This window comes from Oryctolagus cuniculus, chromosome 9, assembly GCF_051225735.1.
Source record: "Oryctolagus cuniculus isolate XC-2025 breed Fujian yellow rabbit chromosome 9, ASM5122573v1, whole genome shotgun sequence".
In the NCBI taxonomy this organism is placed as follows: domain Eukaryota; kingdom Metazoa; phylum Chordata; class Mammalia; order Lagomorpha; family Leporidae; genus Oryctolagus; species Oryctolagus cuniculus.
The window spans coordinates 71,492,080-71,519,605 of record NC_142875.1 but is presented as its reverse complement, the minus strand read 5'-3'; the positions used below and the strand labels follow the sequence as shown (position 1 = coordinate 71,519,605).

At 44.9% G+C, this 27,526-nt stretch overlaps 1 protein-coding gene across 6 annotated transcripts in view; it reads left to right on the top strand.

Moving 5' to 3' along the window:
* ATP7B (ATPase copper transporting beta) overlaps positions 1–27,526 on the top strand; it is an 81,432-nt gene that overhangs the window by 9,174 nt on the left and 44,732 nt on the right. For all 6 annotated transcript variants that reach the window (XM_089304203.1, XM_070048898.2, XM_051832253.3 and 3 more), the window contains exon 3: positions 22,553–23,783. Coding sequence is in view for 5 of the 6 variants with exons in the window: in XM_070048898.2 (XP_069904999.1) it covers positions 22,553–23,783 (1,231 nt within the window). In the remaining variant the exon portion in view is untranslated. The remainder of the gene's footprint in view (positions 1–22,552; positions 23,784–27,526) is intronic.

The following is a 27,526-nucleotide window of genomic DNA, read 5'->3' as shown; positions in this document are numbered from 1 at the left end:
ATAAGATCTTAGACAGAAATAAAGAATATCTTAATGGGAACTAGAAGAAAGACCATCTTTGTTATAAAGTGCCAAAGAACTTGGGTGAATTTTGTCTGTGCCCTAATATTTTGTGGAGGCAGAACTTGAGTTATTATCTAAGATACTTGGCTGAACAAATCTCTTAAGCAAAGTGTGCAGGGTGCTGCATGGCTTTGTATAGAAAAATGCAAGAAGAGACAACAAATTAAAGAAGGTAAATTTCGGAGATAGATCAAGGGTGTGGCCAAGTGAACTTTTGATAAGAAGACTGACATGGATAGAGGGAAGCCAGATGCTGTTCATAGGCACGAACTCTGTAGGTGTGCAGTGTGCAAGTGCTGTAGAGGCATTGCTGCCTCCACTTAGATACTTCGAAGGAAATCTTGGAGAGCCTCAGGGCTCAGGCAGAGAACTAGTAGAGGAGTAAGTCTGTGTCAGAGAACCCCGACTAGGACACTTGCTAGGATGCCCCTGGAGTCTGTCCTAGCCTGGAGAGCTACGGGCACCAGACTCCCAAGGGTGCAGCCAGGGAGGCCCAGCCTCCACCCCAGCATGTCTTGGGTGTGACCTGCAGTCCAGGAAGATTCCTCTCAAGCCTTGAGTTTTAGTGTTGACTCTCTATTGAGTGGGTGTTGAATTTACTTGAGATCAGTTACTCCTTTCCTGCTTCTCCTTTTTGGAATGGAAATATCTGTCATGTGGCTGTCCCATCATTGAATTTTGGTTGTACATAACTTGTTTTGATTTCTCACAGTTAGAGTGGCTGCCCTAGGATGACACACACCTTTGAGTCCCACCCATAATCTAATTTAAATGGTATTTAGATAAGACTCTGGACTTTAGACTTCAATTGGTGGTTGATGCTGGAACAAGTTAAGACTGTGGGGGCTATTGACATCAATGAATATATTTTGTATGAAAAAAGGACATGAATTTGGGGAGACTAGGGATGGAATGCTGTGATTTCAGTTTTTTTTTTTTTAAGATTTATTTTTTTATTTCAGAAGCAGAATTAGAGAGAGAGAGGGAAAGACATAGAGAGATATATAGAGAGATACTATATCTGCTGGTTCACTCCCCAAATGGTTGCAATGGCCAGGGCTGAGCCAGGCCAAAGCCAGAAGATAGGAGCTTTAAGCACTTGGACCATTCTCTGCTGCTTTCCCAGGTGCATTAGCAGGGACCTGGATTGGAAGTGGAGCAGCTGGGACTCGAACTTGGACCCATATGGGATGCCGACACTGCAGGCAGCAGCTTAAGCCGCTGAGCCACAGCACTGACCCCCATGGTTTCAGTTATTGTCTTTTCCAGAATACTTATTGAAACTTAACCCCCATTATAATAGTATTAGGAGGCCTTCAGTAGGAGCCCTCATGAATGGAAATCGGTGCCCTCATAGAGGGTGTGCAAATGATTTAGCTCCTCCTCCATCCTGCCCCTCTGCTGTTTGAGGACACCTAGATGGTGCCATCTCTGAGGAACAGGCCCTCACCTGACACTGAGCCTGCCAGCACCTTGATCCTGATGTCCCTCCCTTTCTCTGTAACTGAACAGTTAAGTTTCTATTATTTATAAACTATTTTTAATTATAAAGGTAATTTCTATTGTTTATAGCAGCACATAGAGATGAAGATAGCCTGCCTCTTCACTGAATCTAAAAAAGCAGACAGGTTTATTGAGATATAATGTACAACTTAACAGACATATACAGACATCACCACTGTCAATTTTAGGACAGTTATTGTCTCAAAAGATAGCCCTCTACCCTTTAACTATCACTCTGTGGCCTCCATGAGTAAACAACTACTATCACTTTCTTTCTCTATTGATTTGCCCACATGGGTATTTCATATATCATATAATCTTTAACCTTTTGTGACTGCTTTCTCTCAGCACAGTGTTTTCAGGGTTCATCCACATTGTCGTGGATATCAGTTCTTCATTTTTATTGCAAAAAAATGTTCCGTTGTATAGCTCTCCTACTCATCAGCATGTGGACATTTCAGTTGTTTCCACCTTTTGGCTATTAGGAATAATGCTGAGAAATCATTTGTGTGCCAGGCCAGGTTTTGTGGATACATGTCTTCATTTCTTGTGGGTGTTTCTGGGATTGAAATTGCAGGGTCATGTGATACTCTTATGTTTAACTGTTGGAGAACCTGTCAGACTTCCAACATGGCTGTACCATTCTACTTTCCATCACCAGTGATGAGGGTTTTGATTTCTCTACATCCTCTCTGGCGGTTGTCATTATCAATATATTGTTTCCTCAAAATTCACATTAGAACCTAACCCTCAAGGTCAGGAGCTGAGACCTTTGGGATTGATGAAGTCGTGGGGCCCCTGCATTTCTAAAAGAGGCCTGAAGGAGAGCCCCTTTGCTGGACACAACTGGAAGGTGCCGTGTTAGGTAGGCAAGAGCAGCCCTCACCATACACAGAAACTGATGGCACCTCGATCTTGACTCCCCAACCTCCAGAAATGTGAGAAATGAGTTTTTGTTGTTTATTCAATACTCAGTCTAAAGTATTTGTTACAGCAGCCTGAAGAGACTAGAGAGGTGGTATTTCCACCGGACTGGGTCAAATTGCCAAGGAGTGGGTATAGACGGAAGAGAGATCCAAGAGCAGAGCTGGGGTCCACTCCAGCACTTAAGAAGCTCGAAGGCTAGGAAGCTGTAGTGAAGAATTCTGAGTTGAGGCTGTTGGGGGGCAAGTTTGGAGGAAAACCAGGAGGGTGGGGTAGCCTGGAGGCTGACCTGTGGGTGAGCACAGGGTAATTACCCTGGGCTATGAGAGGGACAATGTCAGTGCTTGGTAGTGAGGTATGGGAATATTTCTAAATTCTCCTATAATTGCTGCGTGGTGTAGTTTAGCAGGAAGCGGGGTCATTTGTTAGTATGGGGTGTTGTTTAGGAGAGTGGAAGAGTAAAGGGTGAGAGACTGGGGGTGTAGAACGGGGGTGGCACCTGGGGTCTTCAGGTTAGTGCTAGTGAATAAAAGCACAGCAAGCCTGACTGAATGTGTGCTTTGTCTCATCGTTCAGCTGGGGATGAAATTGGTACGGGTGGGCAGCTATTTAATGAGCAGTCAGCAGCTAAGGACTGTTAACTAAGGACTGCTAACACCCAGGTCTCACACGCCACCCAGTCCCATCATATTCCATGCTGATTCAACATGGCTGAAGGCTCGACACACCTACTCCTCAGCATGCACCAGATGCCTTGACCCCTTCTTGGAAATCACATTGTGCACTGCAGGCCCACCCTGAGGCCTCCCTCCTTTGAAGATTTGCTCAGACCCTGCCCTGAGCACCACCCCTTACCCTATAAAAAAGACACCCCCAGTAGGGTCCAGTGTCCCCTCAGGAGATTGTCCACACTCACATCTGACTGTGTACTATCCCTTTGCCTTTCAATAAGTCCTGCTTTATTGCTCAGCTCTATCTACATCTCTTGGTTGTATTCCTATACGCCTGAAGGCAAGAGTCTGGACTAAGTTTAGCTGAGGGCTCCACCAAGCCCAGCCAGGGATCCGAATCCCCACAACAGAGCTTGGAGTAGACCATTGTTAGAATTTGTCAGGGAGGTGCCAGGTATTGCAGGCCCTCAGGGAAGTCGGAGCATGAAATCACAACATTGGCTTCTGCTTTTTAATAATCTCAGTGTTTCTATTCTTGGCTCCACATGGTCTTTTATAATTTAGAATGCTTATAATTGTTTTCACTCTAGGCTGTTCCACCCAGTGCACTTTTGTTTAAAAACACCCCCTGTTCCAGTGAGCTTGCCTAGGTATTTTTTGTTTGTTTCTATTTCCTATTAATAAGCTAGTATAATAGTCCTGTGGAGCTAGCTATTTAAAATCTTGGCAGTAACCATCCCCTAGTGGTGGAGGGAAAAGCTGAGCGGCTTGCCAAGCACAGCCACCCTTCCCCGGCCTGTCTTCCAGGAGGACTCTGGCCGGCAGCAGTCCCTCCCCACCTCCCACCACCCAGTGACCAGCGTTTGAATGGGTTTCTTTTCAGGCTTTAATGCTGCCCTCTGCTGTTCCTCTCTCCTAACTTGCTGTGGCATTCCTTAGAGTAGAACGCGTCTCCTGCTACAGATCTGACTCTCGGGCTCATTTAACATTTGCTTCTGTTGGGAAGGATGGACTGGTGGGACCCTAACTGTTGGTGGTTGTGCTGTCTGTACCACTTACAGTCTGGCACGAGAACCCTATAGGCCACTGCTTCCCAGTGTGAGGCTTAGTGTCAGGTTCTGCCATCGTGTCCTGTCATAGGATCCGGAACTTGTCTGTCCCTGCCTGTCTTGCGAGGGCTGGCCAAAGTGTTTTTTCTGGGAAGCCCAGCCCACACGAGCCTCTAGTTGAGTGAGCAGATCATCTTCATGAGTGTTGAAGTTTTTTAACCGGATGTCCCTCCTCCAGGTGGGGTCCATTGTCCTGGAGGGTCATGGAAACCTGAGCTGCCTATCTGCCGTTGGGCCTGGCCTTCTCAGGTTGCAACAGGATTGTTTAGGACGCCAAAGGGATTTTGACTTTTTTTTTTTTTTTTAACAGAGAAGAGCCACAAATATAGAAGTTGTTAGGTAGTAGGTAAATCAAATGAATTTTATTCTGGAAAATGGCTCATGAAATTGTACTTATGAGAGACAAAGTATGTGTTACTAGGAGCCACTTGAATACTCATTCTAGAAGAAAGGTGAGAGAATAATGGAGTTTGGCCTTGTTCTGTGATAAGGGAACAAAACCCCATGAAATTCTACATAGGAAGTACACTGTAATCTCTATAGTTCAACTTATTTATTTATTTATTTTTATTTACTTGAAAGACAGAGAGAGAGAGAGATCTTCCATCTGCTGGTTCACTCCTCAAATTAACTGCAACTGCTGTGGCTGGGCCATGCCAAAGCCAGGAGCCTGGAACTTTATCTGGGTCTCCCACGTGGGTGCAGGGTCCCAAGCGTTTGGACCACCTTCTGCTACTTTCCCAGGCTCATTAGCAGGGAGCTGGATTGGAAGTGGAGCAGCCAGATCCCGAATTAGTGCCCATATGGAATGCTGATAGCACAGGTGGAAGCTTACCCTGCTATGCTACAACACCAACCCCTATTTATTTTTTAAAAATGTATTTTATTTATGTGAAAGGCAGAGTGACAGAGAAAGAGAGAGATCTTCCACCTGCTTGTTCACTTCCCAAGTGTCCACAACAACCTGAGCCAGGCTGAAGCCAGGTACCAGGAACTCCATCCACGTCTCCCACATGGGTGGCAGGGACTCAAGTACTTGAACTGTTATCTGTTATCTCCCAGGATGCTTTAGCAGGAAACTGAATCAGAAGCAGAGGAGGAAGGACTTGAATTGGTATTCTGGTCTAGGATACTGGTGTCCTAAGTGGCTGCTGCACCATAATTCTTATTTTTATTTAAATGTACTTAGGGACTAGGGTTGTGGCATGGCAGGTTAAGCTACTGCTGGAAACACTAGCATCCCATGTCAGAGTCCCAGCTACTTTGCTTCCTATCCAACTGCATGTTAATGTGCCTGGAAAGGCAGTGGAAGATGGCCAAAGAACTAGAGCCCTTGCCACCCACATGGGAGACCTGGAAGAACCACCAGGCTCCTGACCTCAGCCTGGTCCAGACCTGGCTATTGCAGCCATTTGGGAAATTTGGGGAGAGAGCCAGCATATGGAAGACCCTTTGTCTCTCCTTTATCACTCTGGTTTTTAGATACATTGATATCATACACATAGTGTTTAAGACACCCCATATTGGAGTGCTTGGGTTCAGTTTCTAGCTCTGACCCCTGGCTCCAGCTTCCTGCTAATGCAGACCCTGGCAGATGATTAGAGTCCTCTCCCCGATGTGAGAGGCCTGGGTTGACTTCCTGGCTTCCACCTTCAGCTCTGCCCAGCCCTGGCAATAGTGGGCATTAGGGGAGTGAACCAGTAAATGGGAGGTCTCCCCCTCTGTCCTCAGAAAGAGAAGGAAGGGAGGAAGGAAGGAAACTTTTCTGATTATAGTTAAATATGCTTGTTTAAATTCTAATATTTAAATGTTCATACAGATGTACTTATCTACATATATGATACTTTCTCATCACCATGTTAGGTCTCTGGGCAGCTAAGATGTAAGAACCATATGTCCTAAGAGTTTACTGTGTTTTTAAGAGCTGAACACATGCCAGACATCAGCAACTAGTTTAGGCTGATCCATTGCAGCCTCAGTGGACAGAGATTTGTATTCTGGGAATGGTAAAGGCTGAGCGGCTTCCTGTGCAGGTGGTGTTGACATCATATGCTGGGATTCAGATAAGGAGGAGAGTGAGCCCTGCCAACTGGAGTGGGGCGGCAAAGGCAGAACTTAAAGGATAAGGAGGATTAGGCAGGAAATGATGCCAGTAAGAGTTTGGACTTGGTTCTGTAGCCTTGGGAGAGTGGCTTGTGTCTTGGCTGTTTCACAGATACCCTGTGTTCTATGGAAACAAAGGAGAGTGCACAGTTGTCTCCTTTAGACTTGCTTTCTTCCTCCATCCCTCCCCATCTTGGAGTATGTGGCACCATATGCCCCTTCTGCCAAACTGGAAATGGCAGTGTCATCCTCTGGCCTCTCTTTGTGTCACCTTCTGTGACCTATTGATCATGGAGGTTGGAGGTCGTCCTAATTTGTTTAATCTCTATTTTTAATTTTTTCTGCCCCTTTGTAATCCCTGTAAGTGCCCCCTCCTCTGAGACTTCATTCTTGTTCCTGCCCAAACTGTGTTTCTAGATCACAGATATAATCCTGTAAGGCCTGTGCTTAAAAGCGCCTGGTGATTCTGTACTATCTACAGGAAAAAGTCTGACCTTCCTGCCCTTCCTGCCCTAGCCGCAGCCCCTTCTGGTTGTGTTCCAGAAGTGGTTTGGATGTAAAGTATTTAAATTTTCCCAAATTGGTGGAGCTAACAGGATAGATTATTTGAAAGCATTTGGACGTATGATCCCAATGTAGTTATTAGCCAGCACAGAAGCAGCATTTGTAGTGGTCCTATAGCAAAAGTTGAAATGTGTTTAATAACTCGTATTTTGGGACTGGTACTATGACATGGTGTCAGCATCCCATATAGGTGCCAGTTCAAGACCTGGCTGTTCCACTTCCCATTCAGCTCCCTGCTAATGCGTCTGGGAGAGCAGCAGAGGATGGCCCAGGCACTTGGGCCTGTGCACCCAAGTGGGAGATACTGAAGAAGCTTCTGGTTCCTGGCTTCGGATGGGACCAGCCTCGGCCATTGCTGCCACTTGGGGAGTGAACCAGGGGATGGAGATCTCTCTCTCTCTCTGTCTCTGTCTCTCCCTCTCTATAACTCTGCCTTTCAAATAAAATAAATCCTTAAGAGGAAAAAAAAACCTCATATTTTAAAAGGCAGCAGAAAGATAAATGACAATTTAGGGGATGATTTTTCACCTAAAGTGGCTAAATTTCAAAAACATTTAGTGTTAAACGAGATAAGCTTATCTGGAAAATCCACTCCTATTGCCCAATACATGTGAGGCAGTCATCAGGGCCTGTGGAGATACTGATAGATCCCTATCAGGAGAAGGAATCACAGATAAACAAGACTCAGTGATCTCAAGAAAACATTCACATACACCAGGCTGGTCTCAGTGGCTCCTTCAGAGACGATTGCTAGGTTTGGGTCCAAGTCCCTCAGCATCAAGTGTGCTTTTGCTTAGTTGGAACTAGTTTGAATGGCGTTTCTTGGAAATTAAGGCAGGTTCTGTTTTTGGTAATACTTGGAAAATAAGACACCAGCTAGAAAGGTTTTGGAGGAGTTGGCTTGAGAAGTGTTTGAGAAGTGCTACCAAAAAAGTGGTCTAATCCCCATGGAGTAAAATGACAGCAGCAAAATAACCAGGCTATGAAGGCCCAGTGGTGAAGCTTCCTTGCCTCAGGGAGGACAGATCTTTTGGTCAGTGGCTGTTGGAGGCAGTCATGGCGGTCCTGGTGGAGAAGAGGGATCATTGTGGGCTAACTGTAAGGGGTGGAGGATGAATCCCCCAGTGACCTTGAGGGGACATGTTCCTTTTTTAAAAAATTATTTTGTATTTATTTGAAAGGCAGAGGGACAGAGAAAGAGATCTCCCATCCTCTCATTCACTTCTCAAATTCCTGCAAGAACCAGGGCAAGGCAAGGCTGACACCAGGAACTCAGAATTCAGTCTTGGTCTTCCACATGGATGGCAGATACTCATGTCCCGGAGCCATCACTTGCTGCTTTCCCAGGATGTGTGTTAGCAGGAAGCTGGATCAGAAGTGGGAGACTGAGACTAGAGCCCAGGCACTCAGATACCAGGTGTGTGTGTGTGTGTGTGCACGCATGCGTGTTGTGTTTTAAACTAGTGGACTAAATTCAGTCCACACTGTGGACGTTGCACATGCAGTTGTGGCAGGAAGTGTTAACCAGGATTAGTGACAGGTGGAGCTGTTCCTCCTCTGGGGGATAAAGTCACCTTCCTAATCTGAGCCCGTGAGGTGGGGGATGGGAAGGGAGGCCGAGCAGGTAACTCCCTGGATTACAACACTGTTGAGTCTGCTTCTGTTAATCCTCATGTGGAACAGCAGGTAGCTTGAGAAGCCTGAACTGTGCATTAGTTTCTGGCTGTTGTACCTCATAAACAATGAAGTGAGCCTTGTTAACCTGTGAGTTTGTGCAGTCAGTTCTTATTGAAGTCAATCCTGTGGTCCAAGGGAAAACAAAACTGCAGGGAACATGGGCCTTTCTTACACCTTCTTGAAAATGCAAGTCATGTTGCTGGGAAATACTTCTTTCATCGAGAATTCTGTCCCCTGCCAGCATTGGAGCTATGGAAGAGGCAGCTGAAGTTATTTCTAGAAGTGCTAGCAGTTTGGTAATAAAAGCAAGCGGCATATTTCCCCTGCCCTGGGCTGGGTTTCTAGGAGTATGCACGGCAGAAAGAAATTGCTTAGCTTTGGGAGGTGATTACATCCTGGCCTCATGGATACACAGGGCTGAGAGCGTGTGCGTGTGCAGGCTGTGTGCAAAGATCGACAGTGCTATATGCAGTGTGATAAGTGAGAGCATGCCAATTGGTGGGACGGTCATAGATAAACAAAAGCAAGTAGGTACGCTGCGGTGTGCTGCCTGCCCAAGTTCCTGAAGCCTGCTGGCTGACTGAACACTCCGCCAGGCAGCTGGCCACCTCAGGGGCGAAACAGTGCCTTCCTCCTGCTAATTAGGACACTTAAGCATTTCCTTCTAACCCAACCAACGAGTCTGGTGAAGGTGAATTGGTTTAGCAGGGAGTGAAGGTGCGACCTGGACGCAATGGAGAAGGCTGGGGGTGAGGTGCCCCAGAACCTCAAGCAGTCCTTCCTGGCAACTCTGAGTGACCCAGAGGTGACCCTGCTGTCTGTCCACAAGCGGTGGTCCTTAAAGAGGAGCCCTCGGGCCAGGGGCTCAGCCAGAATGGTGTCTTTGGAAGAGGAAGGCTCCTTCCAGTCAGAGAAGGCAGAATTTCCACAGAGGGTTTTGAATGGAACCCGGGTGAGTTCCAGTCAGGTCAATGCACTTGCAGAGGGGCTCAAAAGCCAGGAGGGTCTTGAACACCATTTATCAGTAGAGGTTTCTCTGCGTGGCTCCTGTGTGAGAGGCTGGGGAGTGAGAGTTTGAGTGTGGTACTGAATGTAAGGCAGGTATTCTGCCCAGGGTGAAGGTTGCGTCTTGTTTCATATTTTCAGGATGTTTTGTTAAGACTTGGTGAAGTACAGGTCTTTCCAAAATGCAAGCCCGACAAAAAGTAGGTCTTTCCTCCCTTTCTATGGCGGCCATTGGAGGGTGAACCAACGGCAAAAGGAAGACCTTTCTCTCTGTCTCTCTCTCTCTCACTGTCCACTCTGCCTGTCACAAAAAAAAAAAAAAAAAGGCATACCTTATATGGTTAATCTTCACAGTTCAGCTAAGTAAACAGTTTGAAAGCATTGTTGCAAAGTAAAGCGGCTTTTCTTATGCAAATAAGTTTTGTTAACCCAATGGTAAGTTTATATTGGAAAGTAGGACGTACAGCCTTTTGTAAGAATGGCGACTTTTTGTAGCATTTCCAAGTGGGACTGGCAGTCTGTGTGGAGTCTATTTCATTGACACAGAGTCGTCAATGAAAGTGAAGGGATTCTAATATTTAACATACAAAGGAAAGTTTTGCTAAGTACTTAGCCTTCTTTGAGGCCTATTCTAGTGTTCATTGTTTAAAAAGTCCCCAAAACCAAAAGAAATTTTTTTGAAAAGAGCTTTCTGAACTGTAGGTATGTTGAAGTCACGTGGATATTGAAGACAGGTTTTTAGCCAGGATATAAATATGCTTTGAGATGTTTATTTTAAAATGTTACATTTTTTGTGTGTGTACTGAATTTGTGGAAAATTCTAGGAGCCTCCTTCGAAATGTCTTCCCAGGCAAGTTTAATAACAGGAAGTGTAGAATTATCATTTGTAATTTGGGAAGCTTTTACAAAGAGTTGGGGTCAAAGAGTTTTTTGGGTGGGGAGGACGTAGAGTGATAGCTATACTACAAACTGCATGTACTGTGAACTTTGATTGCTTTGTTTTCTAAAATACTTGAGTAGTTTTCATTTTATATCTTTTTGAACTGTACTAAACCAGTAGCTAAACTAATATGTGTTAACATTTTAAATGAATGACAACATATTTAATCTGACTTTTCATGTTGCCCGTGTATGCAATATATGTCAGCATTTATATTTTTAGCCAAGTATTTAAGAGAGTAAAATATTAAACATTTTCTAGGGAAAATGGTTGAGAGCATTTCTTTAAAAGGTCTAAACTGTTACTTTATAAATTCCAGCCTTTGTGTGAGGTTTGGGGATGTGTGCCATGTTAGTGATTTTTCAGTGCTCTGTAGTAAGGGAACAACCTGAACAGGCCTCAGAAAGGAGGGCTGGAGAAGAGGCCTTGGTCGGGCAGCTCTGAGCGCAGGTGTGTTTATAGGCTCTGGGGCCTGAGCTGGTAAGTCCTGAAGCCTCTTGCAAAGCAGGATGATAGATCCTGCTCATGGAATTGTAGAGTATCACATGCATAAAATGTCATTAGTTACTACTTCTGCCCAAATTGTGCTTTTCAGTAGAATTCCCAACTCTTGAGATGTGCTGGGTGCTGTCTAAATGTCAGTGTAGGACTCTTATCTCAGAGATCTGTCTCAGCATAGTTGCAACTCTGTTTTTTCTAACTTCCTGACTGTAAAAGTAATATATACTCATTATAAAAGACAAATTTTTTATGGGGTGAGAAGAGTACAGAAAATATAAAGAAAAAGAAAGCAACTATTTCCCCTATATGTATGAACATGTGTTGTGTATGTGAATGTGTTCATGTGTATATACATACATATATATATTTACAAATAGGAAATCACATTATACATAATGTTATATACCTTGCATTTTTAACTTAATATTTTATGGATACTTTTATGTGTTACATATGTTACGTATGTGATACATGGGTCTGTATTATTATTTTCAATTGGAATCCCGGGGCCGGTGCTGTGGTGCAGCAGATTAATGCCTTGGGCTGAAGCACTGGCATCCCATATGGGCACCGGTTCAAGACTCGGCTGCTCCACTTCCAATCCAGCTCTCTGCTGTGGCCTGGGAAAGCAGGAAGATAGCCCAAGTCCTTGGGCCCCTGCACCCACGTGGGAGACCCAGAGGAAGCTCCTGGCTCCTGGCTTCGGATCGGTGCAGCTCCGGCCGTCGGCAGCCAATTGGGGAGTGAACCATCGGATGGAAGACCTGTCTCTCTCTCTCTCTCTCTCTCTCTGCCTCTCCTCTCTCTGTGTAACTCTGACTTTCAAGTAAAATAAATAAATCTTAAAAAAAAAAAAAAAAACAGATAAACTGGAATCCCACTTTTGAATTCATGACTTTTGAAAGAATTTAATTATCCTCAAATAGGGGAAATTTATAGTAGCTGGTTTGTGATTCTAAAAGTCAACCGTAAAGTTCATTACAGTTGAATACTTGCTCATTGTTAACAGCGTGTTGACTCAGAGAACTAAGCACTTGGTATGTAGTAGGCACCTTGCTCAGTTAATTTATTTTTTTTTTTTTTTTGGTGGGAAAAGATTGATTTATTTATTTGAAAGGCAGAATTATGCAGAGAGAGAGAGAGAGAGATCTTTGTATCCCATGGTTCACTCCCCAAATGGCCACAATGGCCAGGGCTGGGCCAAGCCAAAGCCAGGAGCCTAGAACTCCATCCGGGTCTCCCATGTGGGTGGCAGGGGCCAAGCACTTGGACATTCCTCTGCTGCTTTTCTAGGTTCATTGGCAAGGAGCTCTTTCAGAAATGGAGCAATTGGACTTTAGTGAGCTCATATGGGAAGCTGGTGTCTCAAGAGAAGGCTTAACCCATCATGCCACAGTGCTGAGACCTCTGATTTAATCATTTTGACGATCTAGGGAAGTAGCATCAATCTTTTTTAACAGATGAGAAAACTGAAAATGAAAGATTAGCTTATTTGTCTGAGGGATTTTACCCTAGGTCAGTGTAATGAGACACCATTGCTCTTCATTTGTTTAATAAACAGGATGAGATAGAGTTTTGAGATAGATCTAACTGTTGGAAACCCACTGGTTTGTAGTTTATGGAACATTAACTTTCAGGTGGCACTTTGTTTCTAGAAGACACAGGTAGCCGCTGTGAATAAAACATTAAAAATTTTGCTCTTTAGGTTAGTGGATTTGCTTGCTTGTATTTTATATTTCTTATAAATGGTAGAGTCTGTTCTGTATGATTTAGAATGAAATCTTTAGGCAAGCTGTAAGTTTCTGATTCATTCATGGTTTGGACAGGCAGAGGGGATAAAATGCCTTTTTTAAGGTGTAACTGGCAAAACGTGTGGAGAGTGCATCCTCTCCCACATTGGCGTACTCATATTAGAAACTCGGTCCTTGCGGGTGTGAGCAGGACCTAGTAAGGTTCCTAGGCAGTTAGTTTATGAAAAGAAAATGAGGGTATCCACTCACTTCTCCAGTCCCAGTCCAAGAAAGCAAGAACATAGGAGAACAGGAGGCAGGGGCCTCAGTGCCCTGGCTAGATGTTCTGATAGAAGCTGCCAGGGACTTCTGGCCTGCAGTCTCTCATACCCCAGAGGCGAGCAGGGAAGGAATAGGGACCAGCTTCTCAAATCCCCTTGACTGTACCCTCCTTTTCTCTTCTAACTTCTTTGGGGGTGAAGGGGGCTAGGGAGTTGTTGGAGGTTGCTGGACTCTTGTTCGAAGTGTGCAGAGATTTCTACCTTCTTTCCAGAAACAATGCCTAAGCCTCCTTACCTATGACCCTTTTGACTTCTGGCCCAGTTTGGCTGCAGGTTTTTTGTCTTTGAATCCTACATCTGATGGCGTCTCAGTGTGCAGTATCATGCTATGGAATGAGTGAACAGACTGGAAGTGGATTTACATTGCAGCAGAGAGGTTTGACATGAGACATGTTGAGATGATGACTGTAGGATTGTTAGGTTGTGGACTTAGCATTTTTAGAAAGCTCTATACAGAATTTTGTCTTCATGGAGGGGTAGTTAGGTTGGGTTTTATTTTTGTCTAGGTGGAATCAAGATGACCCAGCTGGTGCGGGTTTATCTCTTCTAAAATAAAGGGGAAAAAAATAGATGAAATGGGGGGGGGGCGGTGGGTGGAAGTGATCTGGTCTCTTTGGCATCACTAGAATTTTATTTGCTTTTCCAGAGAAAATTAAATTGAAATTTTTTTAGTTATTTAAAAAAAATTTTTTTAATAATTTGAAAGGCAGAATCAGAGAGAGAGAGAGATCGATCTTGCATACACTGGTTCAACCCTAAATGACCACAACAGACAGGACTGGGCTGGGCTGAAGCCAGGAGCCAAAGTTTCTTCCAGGTCTGCCATGTGGGTGCAAAGACCCAAGTACTTGGGCCATCTTCCACTGCTCTCCTAGGCCATTAGTAGAAAGCTGGATTGGAAGTGAAGCAGCTGAAACTTGAATCAATGCCCATATGGGATGCTGGTGCTACAGGGGCCTTAACCCGCTGCACCATAGTGCCAGCCCTAAATTGAATTCTTTAACTTAGTTTTCCCTGAAAGTTATGTCTGGGTATAAACTGATACCTGGATATAAACATCAGTAACAGTAAATTGTTTTTTTTTTTTTTTTCATGTTTTAAATAGGATAATATTTATACAGTTCTGCAACTTTGTTTCTTTAATATACCATGTTGCTTTTCCATGTCAATATAGTATGTATAAATTCACTTATTTTTAAAAATCACTATGTAGAATTCTGTTTGATAGGACTATTCATATCCACTTCTCTATAGAAGAATATTCAGGGGTTTGTACTTATCACTATACAGAAGTAGCCATGATTTTTTTAAAAGACTTATTTTATTCATTTGAAAGAGTTATAGAGAGAGGTAGAGAGAGAGAGGTTCTCCCATCTGCTGGTTCACTCCCCAAATGAAACTAGGAGCCAGGAGCTCCTTCTGGGTCTCTCACATGGGGACAGGGCCCCAAGAACTTGGGCCATCCTCCACTGCTTTCCCAGGTGCAGTAGCAGGGAGCTGGATCAGAAGTGGAACAGAGAGGACTAACCCGTGCCCATGGAATGCTAGCACTGCAAGCATCTCCGCTACGTGACAGCGGCAGCCCTTTTCCTTAGCTATTATAGTAAACACTTCCATATAGCAAAATAAAATGTTAGCAGCATTATATCCTCAGATCTGCCAATCATGCCATATAGTAACAAAAAATAGTCCTCAGTCTATTGACTTCTACTGTTTATGTGAGTATCTGATTTAATATTAGTGTTGACATTTTTTCTAACCAATGGTAATACTTCACATGTCATATAAGTGTCTTACATCATGATCTTAATATAATTCTGGGAAATGACATAAAGGGATTATGGCTTATAGTTTTGAATTAGACTGTTTATTCAGACATATCTTCCAAGATACTGAGTTGCTTGATAGTGACAGCCCTGTCATTTAATACTCCTTGTTTATAAAGTATTATTGAGAAGATTCTGAAATACAAAAGTACTGTTGATTGATTTTCATCTGATAGAGTAGTTGTTACAGTATATGTAAGTTAAAAGCAATGTAATTCAAAGCTGTATGGTAAGAGATTGTAAATGGATTTTCTGAGATAATATTGTGATGTCTCTTTGGACAAAGTTACCATTGTCTTATAATGTGTGAATTTTGTTGTATGTTGAAAACAACCTATGTTTTATGACTGCCGTATTAACTCTCATTAATTTTATTTGTTAACTTTTTTTCTGAAGCAAATATCAGCTATGCTGCATCTAATAGGGGTTACTATTTTCCCTTGCTGTGACTGAGAAGGAAGAAGGCAGTGAATAGTCATTTGTACAGGATTACCCAGGAAATGCACATTCTGCCCTCTGGAGGGCCGAGATTGGGTTGATGTACACACAGCTCAAGTGCATAGTAGAACTTCATACATGGCTAGCGCTGCGGTTCACTAGGTTAATCCTCCGCCTGCGGCCCTGGCACCAGCACCCTGGGTTCTAGTCCTGGTTGGGGCGCCAGATTCTGTCCCAGTTGCTTCTCTTCCAGTCCAGCTCTCTGCTGTAGCCCGGGAAGGCAGTGGAGAATGGCCTAAGTGCTTGGGCCCTGCACCCCATGTAAGACCAGGAGGAAGCACCTGGCTCCTGGCTCTGGATTGGCCCAGCGCAACAGCCGTAGTGGCCATTTGGTGGGTGAACTAACGGAAAAGGAAGACCTTTCTCTCTGTCTCTCTCACTAACTCTGTCTGTCCAAAAAAAGAAAAAAGAACTCTATACATGTTTGAATGAATGCCTGAGTTTTTAAGTAGACAAAAATATAAAAAATTATTATTGGAAGCTTTTTCTGGACCTTAGTAAAACAACATTAAAGAATAAGGTGGGGAGGCAGTGCTATGGTGTACTGGGTTGAACCTTCTCCTGTGGTGCCAGCATCCCATATGGGCACTGGTTCGAGTTCCGGCTGCTCCACTTCTAATCCGGTTCTCTGCTGATGGCCTGGGAAAGCAGTGGAAGGTGGTCCTAGTCCTTGGGCCCCTGCACCCACAAGAGAGACCCAGATGAAGCTCCTGGCTCCTGGCTTCAGATTGGCCCAGCTCTGGCCTTTGTGGCCATTTAGGGACTGAATCAGTGGATAGAAGACCTCTCTCTCTCTGTGTCCCTCTCTCTCTCTCTATCTGTAACCCTGCCTCTCAAATAAATGAATAAGTTTTTTTTTTTTTGAAAAAAAAAAAAAAAATAAGGCAGGCAGGTTGGAGTTAGGGTTATATACGCCAGTTTGAATGATTAATTTTCCTTATCAATAAAATGGAGGAAAACACTAAGTGCCCTGCAAACCTTCCTGAGTGATGTTTGAAGATCATATGAAGTGAGTTTGTTTCATAGTCCTTCATTATCAAGTGTTTGTGAGTTAACCCTTTAAGTTGCCTTAGCTGTCAGGCCTGCCCATACAACTGTAGAGAGGGCATTATTATTACTCCCATCTTATACCTAAAGAAACCGAGGCTTGGGTGTGTCCATACAAGGCTGGAATTCATATCCAAGACCATAAGATGTATCCTCAAGGATACAAATGTTTTGAACAAATGTAAGTGGAAATGTTTTTTACATAAAGCAGTGAGTGTACAGAATACCATTAATTCATGATTGTTATTATATTTATCATAACTTTTTTTTAAAAACTTCTGTTTTTTGTTGAGAGGCAGAGAGAGGGGAGAGAGAAAGAGAGGGAGGGAGATCAATATATAGATATCCCCTCTGCTGCTGGTTCACTCCACATATGCCCATGAGGTCCAGAACTGGGCCAAGACAGAGGCCAGAAGCCAAGAGCTGGAAACTCAGTCCAGGCTTCCCATTTGGGTGGCAGGAACTCGGTTATTTAAGTCATCATCACTGCCTTTGAGGGTCCCATTAACAGGAAGATTGAGAGTGTTCCCAGGTTGTTGGACACACAGAGGCTCCTGGAGGGTAGAGCTCTTGGAGAGGGCCTGATGCTCCCTGCTCCTTCTCCCATACCTTGCTCTGTGCATCTCTTCACCTGTATCCTTTGTATCTTCTTTATAATAAATCAGTAAGTATAAACAGGTGTTCCTCTGAGTTCTGTGAGCCACTTGAGCAAATTAATTGAACTGAGGAGGAGGTTGCCAGAATCCTGATTTATAGCCAGTTGGTCAGAAGCATAGGTATAAGCCAGGGACTTGTGGCAACCTCAGCCTCAACCTGTGGCATCGGACATGATCTCCAGGTAGATTAATACCAGAACTGTGTTTTTTTGTTTTTTTGTTTTGTTTTGTTTTGTTTTGTTTTACAGGCAGAGTTAGACAGTGAGAGAGAGAGAGCAAGGTCTTCCTTCTGTTGGTTCTCCCCCTAAATGGCCGCTACGGCTGGCTCACTGCACTGATCCGAAGCCAGGAGCCAGGTGCTTCTCCTGGTCTCCCATGGGGTGCAGGGCCCAAGCACTTGGGCCATCCTCCACTCCCAGGCCACAGCAGAGAGCTGGACTGGAAGAGGAGCAAACGGGACAGAACCGGCACCCTGACGGGGACTAGAACCTGGTGTGCCGGCACCGCAGACAGAGGATTAGCCTAGTGAGCTGTGGCACCGGCCCAGAACTGGGTTTTGATTAGTGGGCACCCAGCTGGTGTCCCCTGCTGTAGAACTGCTTGCTTGCTTATGGGAAGAACCACCACACCTTCCTCACTGCATCCTGGCTGTCTGATCCCTTCAGTTGCCCAGCTCTCCTGAGACTCTGTACTGGTTTCTTAAGCATTCTGCCAGAGATAAACCATGCATGTATGGGCATCCGTTTGTGCCATGTTCTCGATTCACACAGATGGTGAGAGCATACTGTGATGGACTAGTTTCGGTGGCACTTTCAGCGAACTGTGTATGCCCCCTTGTTCAAACTCTGTGTCATTCCATTCCATATTAATTTGCTCAGCCTAGTGACCAGCTTTGACCAATGGGAACTTTTATAAATGTTTGCACCTTGGACCCTACGTTCTGGGAATGCTTGCCATTGTGACACTCCCTCTCAGAACCTGGGAGTCACCACATGTGAGGTCTTCACCTGGTAATATAGAAAGTTACACAGAAGAGAACCAGAGACCCTGCCAACAGCATCAGCTGAGCCACCGGCTGACAGCCAACACCAGTTTGGTAGTCATGTGATGAATGAACCATCTTGTTGAAAGTGGAACCTCCATTCCTATTCAGACTGCCCCAAATGATGCTGTATGTAGCAGATTAGTCTCTCCTGCAGAGCTCTGTCTAAATTAGAAAACTGAGTCGCTATTATAAGCCACTAACTTTGAATCGTTGCACAGCAATAGATAACTGAAACACATACTGTGTATACTGTATATTCTATGCCTTTTTTTTATCTGCATGATCTACTCGATAACAGGCTATTTCACTGTGTACAAAACTGCCTCATTCACTTTCAGAGCTATAGAGTATTCCGTTGTATGACTGTATAATAATTTAATTAACCAGCCTCTTGCTGGTTAGTTTCACCAATTTGTAGTATTTAATATCTTTCTATTTATTTATTTGTTTTTTTTTTTTTTTTAAACATTGTGGTTTTGATGCAGAAGAGCGAAAAGAGGGGCCAGAATGAACTCCACAAGCAAGGCATCACTCTTGCAGGGGTTTGAGGTTTTTATTTTTTTTTAAGATTTTATTTATTCATTTGAGAGGTAGAGTTACAGAGAGAAAGGTCTTACTTCCATTGGTTCACTCCCCAGATGACCACAATGGTCAGAGTTGGGCTGATCCAAAGCCAGGGGCCAGGAGCTTCTTCCAGGTCTCCCATGCAGGTAGAGGAGCCCAAGGAGTTGGGCCATCTTCTACTGCTTTCCCAGGCCACAGCAGAGAGCTGGACTGGAAGAGGGGCAGCCAGGACTGGAACTGGCGGCTGTATGGGATGCTGGCGCAGTAGGCAGAGGATTAACTTACTGTGCCACAGTGCCGGCCCTGTAGCATTTAATATATATTTTTTTTCCTTCTTTTTTTTTTTGACAGGCAGAGTTAGACAGAGAGAGAGAGAGAGAGACAGAGAGAAAGGTCTTCCTTCCGTTGGTTCACCCCCCCCAAATGGCCACTACGGCCAGCGCGCTGAACCAATCTGAAGCCAGGAGCCAGGTGCTTCCTCCTGGTCTCCCATGCGGGTACAGGGCCCAAGGACTTCAGCCATCCTCCACTGCCTTCCCGGGCCACAGCAGAGAGCTGGACTGGAAGAGGAGCAACTGGGACAGAACTGGCACCCCAACTGGGACTAGAACCTGGGGTGCCGGCACCGCAGGCGGGGGATTAGCCTAGTGAGCCACGGCGCTGGCCAGCATTTAATATCTTAACATTTTTTTGGAGAAATTCTTGGAAGTAGTATTTCTGGGTCAAGGAGTATCTGAAACTGTAATTTTAATAGGTATTGCTAGATTGCTCTCCAGAGAAGTTCTATTCCCACTGGCTATGTAGGAGGGAGCATGGTCTAGAATATGTGCCATAGGAGACAGCGTGACTGGTTGGAATGTTCTATTTCCTTTAATATTTTGTTGAATATTTAAAAGCCATTTGTATTTCTTTTAAATCAACTGTCCTTTTTCTGTTAATTGGATGTCCTTTTTCTTCTTTGGAGGAACTGTATAGTGTTAAATAAATGAACCCTTAATGTGTGCTGTGTGAAGCAGGTTTCCCCCCCTCATTTTATTATTTATCTTTTGACTTGATTTGAGTAATTGTTTTCCTAATTCCACTTAATTATATCCATATTTTATAGTTTCTGAATTTTCTTGATTTTGTTTGTCAAGTTAGGCTTTTCCCACTTTAAAATTATTACATTTTCCTATAGTTCTTTTATTATTTCTTTTTCTACTTCTCAATCTTTGATCTATTTGAAATGTCTTTTGACATAGATTGCAAATTTTTATTTTTCTAAACAGATTTTTGAGGAGACAACCAGTGTCCATTAACACTTTATGCCATGTCATCTTTATATACATACTGCATTTCATATTTACACCACAGATTCAGTGTAGTTTTTTAATTTGCTGTTCCATTAATTACTTATTTCCTTTTATATCTACTGTCTTAAGAGATGCTGTTCTGGCTGGCGCCGCGACTCAATAGGCTAATCTTCCACCTGTGGCGCTGGCACACCGGGTTCTAGTCCCAGTCGGGCCACTGGATTCTGTCCCGTTCGCTCCTCTTCCAGGCCAACTCTCTGCTGTGGCCCGGGAAGGCACTGGAGGATGGCCCAAGTGCTTGGGCCCTGCACCCCATGGGAGACCAGGAGAAGCACCTGGCTCCTGGCTTTGGATCAGCCTGGTGCGCCGGCTGCAGCGGCCATTGGGGGGCGGGGGGGACCAACGGCAAAGGAAGACCTTTCTCTCTCTCTCTCTCTCTCTCTCACTGTCCACTCTGCCTGTCAAAAAAAAAAAAGATACTGTTCTGAATATTTTTTATTTTTATTAATTTGAGAGACAGTTCCCGTCCACTCCGTCACTCTGCAGTAGCACTCAATGGCCAGGGCTTGGCTTAAACTGGAAGTTGGGAACTCAATCCTAGTATCTAACACATGTGGTAGGAACTCAGTCACTTGAGCCATCACTGCTGCTTTTCAGGAAGCTGAAGCCAGGAGTTGAACCCAGGCACTCTGATGTGGGATATGAGCATCCCAACTAGTGTCTTAAGTGCTAGACCAAACGCTTGCCTCTACTGTGAATATTTAAAAAAAAAAAAAAGCAACTCTCTGTAATTATTAATCTCAGACTAGCTTATAGTTTCTTTTGTGAATCTACAAATGAGCATTTATAGTTTCCATTTTGAAAGTTTAGGAAACTGAGCTGCCATTGTAAGCTACAAACTTTGATTTGTCATATAGCAGTAGATAACTAAAACACATCTTAAGGTGCTCAAAAGCCATAGTTGGAAAGGTCTGTGTTTTATGCACAGGGATATGGAGATCAGCACATGTCATTGGGATTTATCTAAGGATAAGTAGGATTGTGTGTGAGTAAGAGAAATATACTTTTTAATCTTGTGTCATATATAAAGCCCTGTTTCCATATTTTGAAGTGTAATAGAACTGATATAAAAACTGTATCTAATTAAGAGATTGGTAGGCTGGGAGCCCGTGAAAGGAAGATTTGTTCTCATAATTGAATGGCTAAATCTAATTATGTATAGTGGTTAGAAAATAATGCTTAACCTGTGGTGGATTAAGAAAACAGGTCCATTAAGAGTGGTGATACATCTGAAATTTTAGGTGCTGACTCTCACTCTTCCGAACACATGGGAGGGCAGTGACACTCAGCTCAAGGCAACGCTGACATTCCTTGTTTTTTGTTTATTGTTTTTGTTGTTGTTGTTTTGACAGGCAGAGTGGACAGTGAGAGAGAGAGACAGAGAGAAAGGTCTTCCTTTGCCATTGGTTCACCCTCCAATGGCCCCTGCGGCCAGCGCGCTGCGGCCGGCGCACCGTGCTGATCTGAAGGCAGGAGCCAGGTACTTCTCCTGGTCTCCCATGGGGTGCAGGGCCCAAGCACTTGGGCCATCCTCCACTGCCCTCCCAGGCCACAGCAGAGAGCTGGCCTGGAAGAGGGGCAACCAGGACAGAATCCGGCGCCCCGACCGGGACTAGAACCCCGTGTGCCAGCGCCACAGGCGGAGGACTAGCCTATTGAGCTGCGGCGCCAGCCAACATTCCTTGTTAAACTCAACCTCCTGCCCTCCCAGCTTTCCCCTCCTACCCTCTTGCCCCAGCCACCGTTGCTTATTTTGCTTCACTCGGGAGCGTACACCAGAGCTTTCCTTACAGGCACGTGGTGTATCTGTGGATTCCCAGCATTTCGGTCCTGGGAGGTCTGCGTTTGGAGCCTGGGCCCAAAGGTGGCTGAACACAGTCAATCCCTGCTAGAAAATGAGACAGGTACCCCTTAAAAGAAGTACAGAATTAAGGTGTTTCCTCTCTGGGATTTGCATGTCAGCAGGACTGCCCAAAGTTGGAACTGAAAGGGCCACGCCCTGCAGGGAGGTCTCAGGTCTCAGCTGGAGGCAGGGAGATTGTCTTGTGATACCTGTGCCTTCCCATGTAGGCTTCTGTGCTCTCTGCCTGTGTCTAGGCTGGCCATACTGTGTTCTATGCTTGTAACTGCACCGTGCCTTCTCTATGTCCTTTAGAAGTCCCCACGTCAGCTGAGTGAGGAAGACGGTTCATTGAGGTGGGCGGAGTTGACTTCTAGGTTCAGAATCACAGGAACCCACATGAGCCTGTTTGTTTTATATATAATTTCTTTAGTTTTATTTCTCTGAATTTTATGTTCTTGTACCCATGAGGCATTTTAACATTGACATTGTTTTTTCATTTTCTCAGTGCCAGGCATGCTGAGATATGAGCATATGAAATACAAGAAATATTTAGTTGTAAGGAATAAAAATGTTATTTCTTTTTCTTTTAGATTTTATCTAAACTGTCTTTGCCTGCTCGTGCCTGGGAAGCAGCGATGAAGCAGAGTTTTGCCTTTGACAATGTTGGCTATGAAGGAGGTCTGGATAGCATGTGCCCTTCTCCGACGACCACTGGCACAGTCAGTATATTGGGCATGACTTGCCAGTCGTGTGTGAAGTCCATTGAAGACAGGATTTCCAGTTTGAAAGGCATTGTGAGCATTAAGATTTCCCTGGAACAAGCAAGTGCAACTGTGAAATATGTGCCATCAGTCATGAGCTTGCAACAGGTTTGTCATCACATCGGGGACATGGGCTATGAGGCCAGCGTCACAGAAGGAAAGGCTGCCTCCTGGCCGTCCAGATCCTTGCCTGCCCAGGAGGCTGTGATCAAGCTGCGGGTGGAGGGCATGACCTGCCAGTCCTGCGTCAGCTCCATTGAAGGCAAGATTGGGAAACTGCAAGGTGTGGTAAGAGTCAGAGTCTCACTTGGCAACCAGGAGGCAGTCATCACTTATCAGCCTTACCTTATTCAACCTGAAGACCTCAGGGACCATGTAAATGACATGGGGTTTGAAGCTACCATCAAGAACAAAATGGCTCCCTTAAGCTTGGGACCAATTGATATTGAGCGGTTACAAAACACTAACCTAAAGAGACCTTCAGTGTCTACTAACCAGAATTTGAATAATTCTGAGACCTCGGGGCACCCAGGAAGCCAAGTGGCCACCCTGCAACTGAGAGTAGATGGGATGCACTGTAAATCTTGTGTCTTGAATATTGAAGGAAATATAGGCCAACTCCCAGGGGTTCAAAATATTCAAGTGTTCCTGGAGAACAGAACTGCGCAAGTACAGTATGACCCTTCTCGTATCACCCCAGAGTCTCTGCAGAAGGCCATTGAAGCACTTCCACCTGGGAACTTCAAAGTTTCTCTTCCAGATGGAGCAGAAGAGAGAGGGACAGAGAATAGGTCTTCCAATGGTCATTCTCCTGTCTCCCCCCAGAGAGGCCAGGTACAGGGTACATGCAGTACTTTAGTGCTCACCATTGTTGGCATGACCTGTGCGTCCTGTGTCCAGTCCATCGAAGGCGTGATCTCCCAACGGGAAGGGGTGCAGCGAATATCAGTCTCTTTGGCTGAAGGGACTGGAACAGTTCTTTATGATCCCTCTGTAATAAGCCCAGAAGAGCTGAGAGCTGCTGTGGAAGACATGGGATTTGAGGCTTCAGTCATTCCTGGTATGTAGTTTGTGTATGTCTAAAGCATGTTCAGATGCAATCTCTTTTTCTCTTTGTATCTTGTAAGTTGTTCCTGGATGGCCAGAGAGGTGAGCCTTGCTCACGGCCTCAGAAGGTTGACAGTCTACCAAAATTCTGCAATCTTTTCTTGCATATTAAATTTGTCAGAGTAGGGGAATAGTATTTCCAAGTGTTAAGATTTTTGTCTCTCCTGTAGCTGGAACTTGAATGCCTAGCTCTTTAAATTTGAGCTTTTCTGGAGAGAATGCTGATTCTGTGTTCTAAACAAAAGCACTCTGGGGACGTAAGGCCCTTCTTACCCAAGGAACCATTATCGCTCCAAAGATTTCTCTGCTCATCAAAGTAAAATAGTAAAAACAACAGAACTTTGGTCTCAGCACCCAGAGAGCACTCTGAAAAGTGGGGATTGAGGCAGTACTTTACCATGGGTTCCCTTTGATGTGTGTAAGAACAGAGAGCTGGGGGGTAGGCTGTGAGATTAGCCATCTTCATAGAGCAAGGCCTCCCATTCCTTGTGTTGTGCCAACCAGACAGAATTTCCAGAGCGGTGGCTGTCCCTGCTCTCCCTTCCCCTTAGTGGCCTGCTGGTTCATGGGTGTTCACTGGCCTCTCTTCCCTTTCCTTTTTCTCATCTGAGAGCCCTGTGAATACAGCAGCATTTTAACTCTTTCTGCATGTCTGCTGTGTGCCAGGGCCTGTGCAGGTTGCAGGGCTACTGCATGAGTGAGACATGCCTGTCCTAAGAGCTTACGTTGTAGTGAGCAGGAGATAGAAGGAGCAAATCATTCCATGAGCCCTTACCTGAGCTTGACTTAGTGCATAGGACAGATTTGTGAAGGGGGCTGAATGGGAGTGAGAGATGTGCATGGGGGAGGGAGGACCAAGACCGTGGGAAGCAGAGGCAGCGGCCTGCACAGTGGCTCCTGCCTGGAGGGAGTCAGGACTTTATTGTAAATGTGAGGGCAGACACTGGTGGGTCTCAAGCAGAGGAAGCATGGGTCACACTATATTTTAGAAGACCAATCTGATATCAGTACATTGTGATTGGAGACAATGAAACCATGTAGGAAGCTGGGTGAGAAATGATGTGGGGCTGGAGAGCAAGAAGAAGGACATCCAAGAGGTCAGATCTATCCAGTGTGGAGTCGAGTTAAGGGATGTGTGTGATGGAGCAGAGCCCTGGAAGAAGGGCAGCTCTTTGGGAGTCCTTCACTGAGATGCTGGAGGACAGCGTGGGCTGGAGATGCAGGTCTGAGAGTGAGAGCCTGGGGCCAGGGCAGAGGACCAGAAAGAGAGAGTGTGGAAGAGGAAGCAGCAGAGGGAGGAAGGCTGCTCAGAGGAGCCTCTCCCAGACAGTGACTCCAGAAGAGGGTGGCACCCTGGAACTTAGGGGAGGGCTGCAGAGATGGAGGTCTCCACAGTGATGGCCTGCATCTATGGGGAGGATGGTGGGAGCGGAGGCCACCAGTAGCTTCAGCCAGGGAGAATTTGGAGGGCGATAGACAGGGGTGGTTGAGAGAGGCTGAAGATCAAAAGGAAAGGGACGCATTTGTTGAGGAACAACTCTGGGTGGGAATGTGTTAAACGCTTAGATCCCAGATCCAGACCCTGTACATGTCTTTGACTCCAGACTGTACTAGGACATGGCCTGCTTCAGCAGCCTTTTGCCTGGAGTTTGACTCCACAGGGCAGTGGTGAGTGGTGAGCCCGGCACTAGAAAGAGCTGCCTTTGGCTCCAGCAGAGCTTTGATTCCCCACATCCTGTTTTCTGTGGCCACTGAGATGAAGTGTGTGTCCTTGAGAAGTTCACCGTATTGTGATCCTTTCCTGCCTCCCCTCTGTATACACTGCACACCCACTGTTGAAGGGAGTAAGTCATATGGAGTAGCTTAGCCACATTCTTTGTCTTTTGTACCAGGTGTCAGGAAAGAGTTTTTTCTAAAACAAAAATCAATAAGGAAAACATAATAGAACAGTAAATCCTGTTCTCAAAAGATAAAGAAATGTAGTATAGATTCAATATCTGTATTTGTGTAAGATTTAGTCTTTTAATGATACAGTCAGGCTGTTGGCAGTGAAAAGAAATTAACACTAAACTACATGATACGGAATATTGGATTTGACTGAGTAAACCTGAGAATAAAATAAATGGTTTTTATTGGACAGAGTATGAAATTATATTTAGCCCAGGAAATACTTAAAGTTTCAGATTTAGCAAATAAAGATAAATTTGAATTTTAGATAAGTAATAAAGGATTTTGTACTATAAGTATGTCCTATGTAGTATTTGGTGTTTACTTATGCTAAAAAATTGTTGTTTGGGGCCGCTGTGGCATAGTGAGTAAAAGCCACTGCCTGCAGTGCTGGCATCCCATATGGGTGCCAGTTTGATTCCCGGCTGCTCCGTTTTCGATCCAGCTCTCTGCTATGGTCTGGGCAAGCAGTAGAAGATGGCCCAAGTCCTTGGGCCCCTATACCCCCATAGGAGACCTGGAAAAAGCTCCTGGCTCCTGGCTCCTGGCTCCTGGCTTCAGATCAGTGCAGCTCCAGATGTTGTTGCCATCTGGGGAGTGTATGGAAAACCTCTCTCTCTCTCTCTCTCTGCTTCTGCCTCTCTGTAACTCTGCCTTTCAAATAAATAAACCTTTTTTTTTAAATTTATCTAAAAATCAGATTTACCTGGGCATCCAATATTTTACCTGGCAGTTTTAATTTAGGATAAACTATTGGTGGGCGGGGGACTATCTTTTTCTGTTTTCAATTTGAAAGGCAGAGTCAGAGACAAGATCTTTCATCCACAGTTTGATTCCCTAAGTGCTTGCAACAGTCAGGTTTTGGCCAGGCGGAAACCAGGAGCCAGGAATTCTGTCTGGATCTCCCACAAAGGGTGGCAGGGACCCAATTGCTTGATCGATCACCCACTGCCTCCAGTACTAGAGGGTTTGTGGGGGGAGGGGAGTTACCACAGCCCAGAGGCTAAGGTTGCCAGGTAGGAGCTGGGGTCCCAGTAAGTAGATGGGGGACACCTTGGTTTTTACCCTTTTCTGCCTTACAGTTTCCTGCTTATTACTTTCCCATGGGCCAAATTTAGTCAGAAACCAGTTGGCCTGGGAACAATGCTTACATGGTTAGAACTCTGTGATAGCTCAATGGGGAGTGGAAGTGGAACAGTCCAAGAGCAGGTAGGCCAGTGGCAGGCAGCTAAAACTACATTTAGACCTCTTTTACCTAGGAGACAACTCTGCATTTGTGTACTGGTTTTCATGGTAAATATTTTTTGAATGAATGAGTGTGAAAAATGATCAGCCACGCATCATGACAAATGGGTAATGTCATTTCAGGGGTCACCATTTCTCCAACCCACTGATGTGCTGAGGGCTTGCTGAGTCTCTGGCTTCGTATTGGGTGCCATGAAGTGTAGATAGGCAGTTCAGCACCTACCCGTATGTAGTTGACACTTGCAAAGCAAAGCAGTTCACAGAGACCCATCAATCAGGAAGTATTAGCATAAAAACAAACAGGAAGGAATAGGTAAATTGCTCAGGATTCAGAAAATAAGGAGAAAATCCAGCATCTGGTAATGGGGCTCCCCAAAGACTTGATGGTAGAGGTAGTATTGGATCTGGGCTTGGATAAGATTTCAGAATGGATACGATTTCAGCAAGCAGGTATGGGCAGGACTGTACACCGGATGGAAGAGATGAACACTCCTGAAGGCAGGA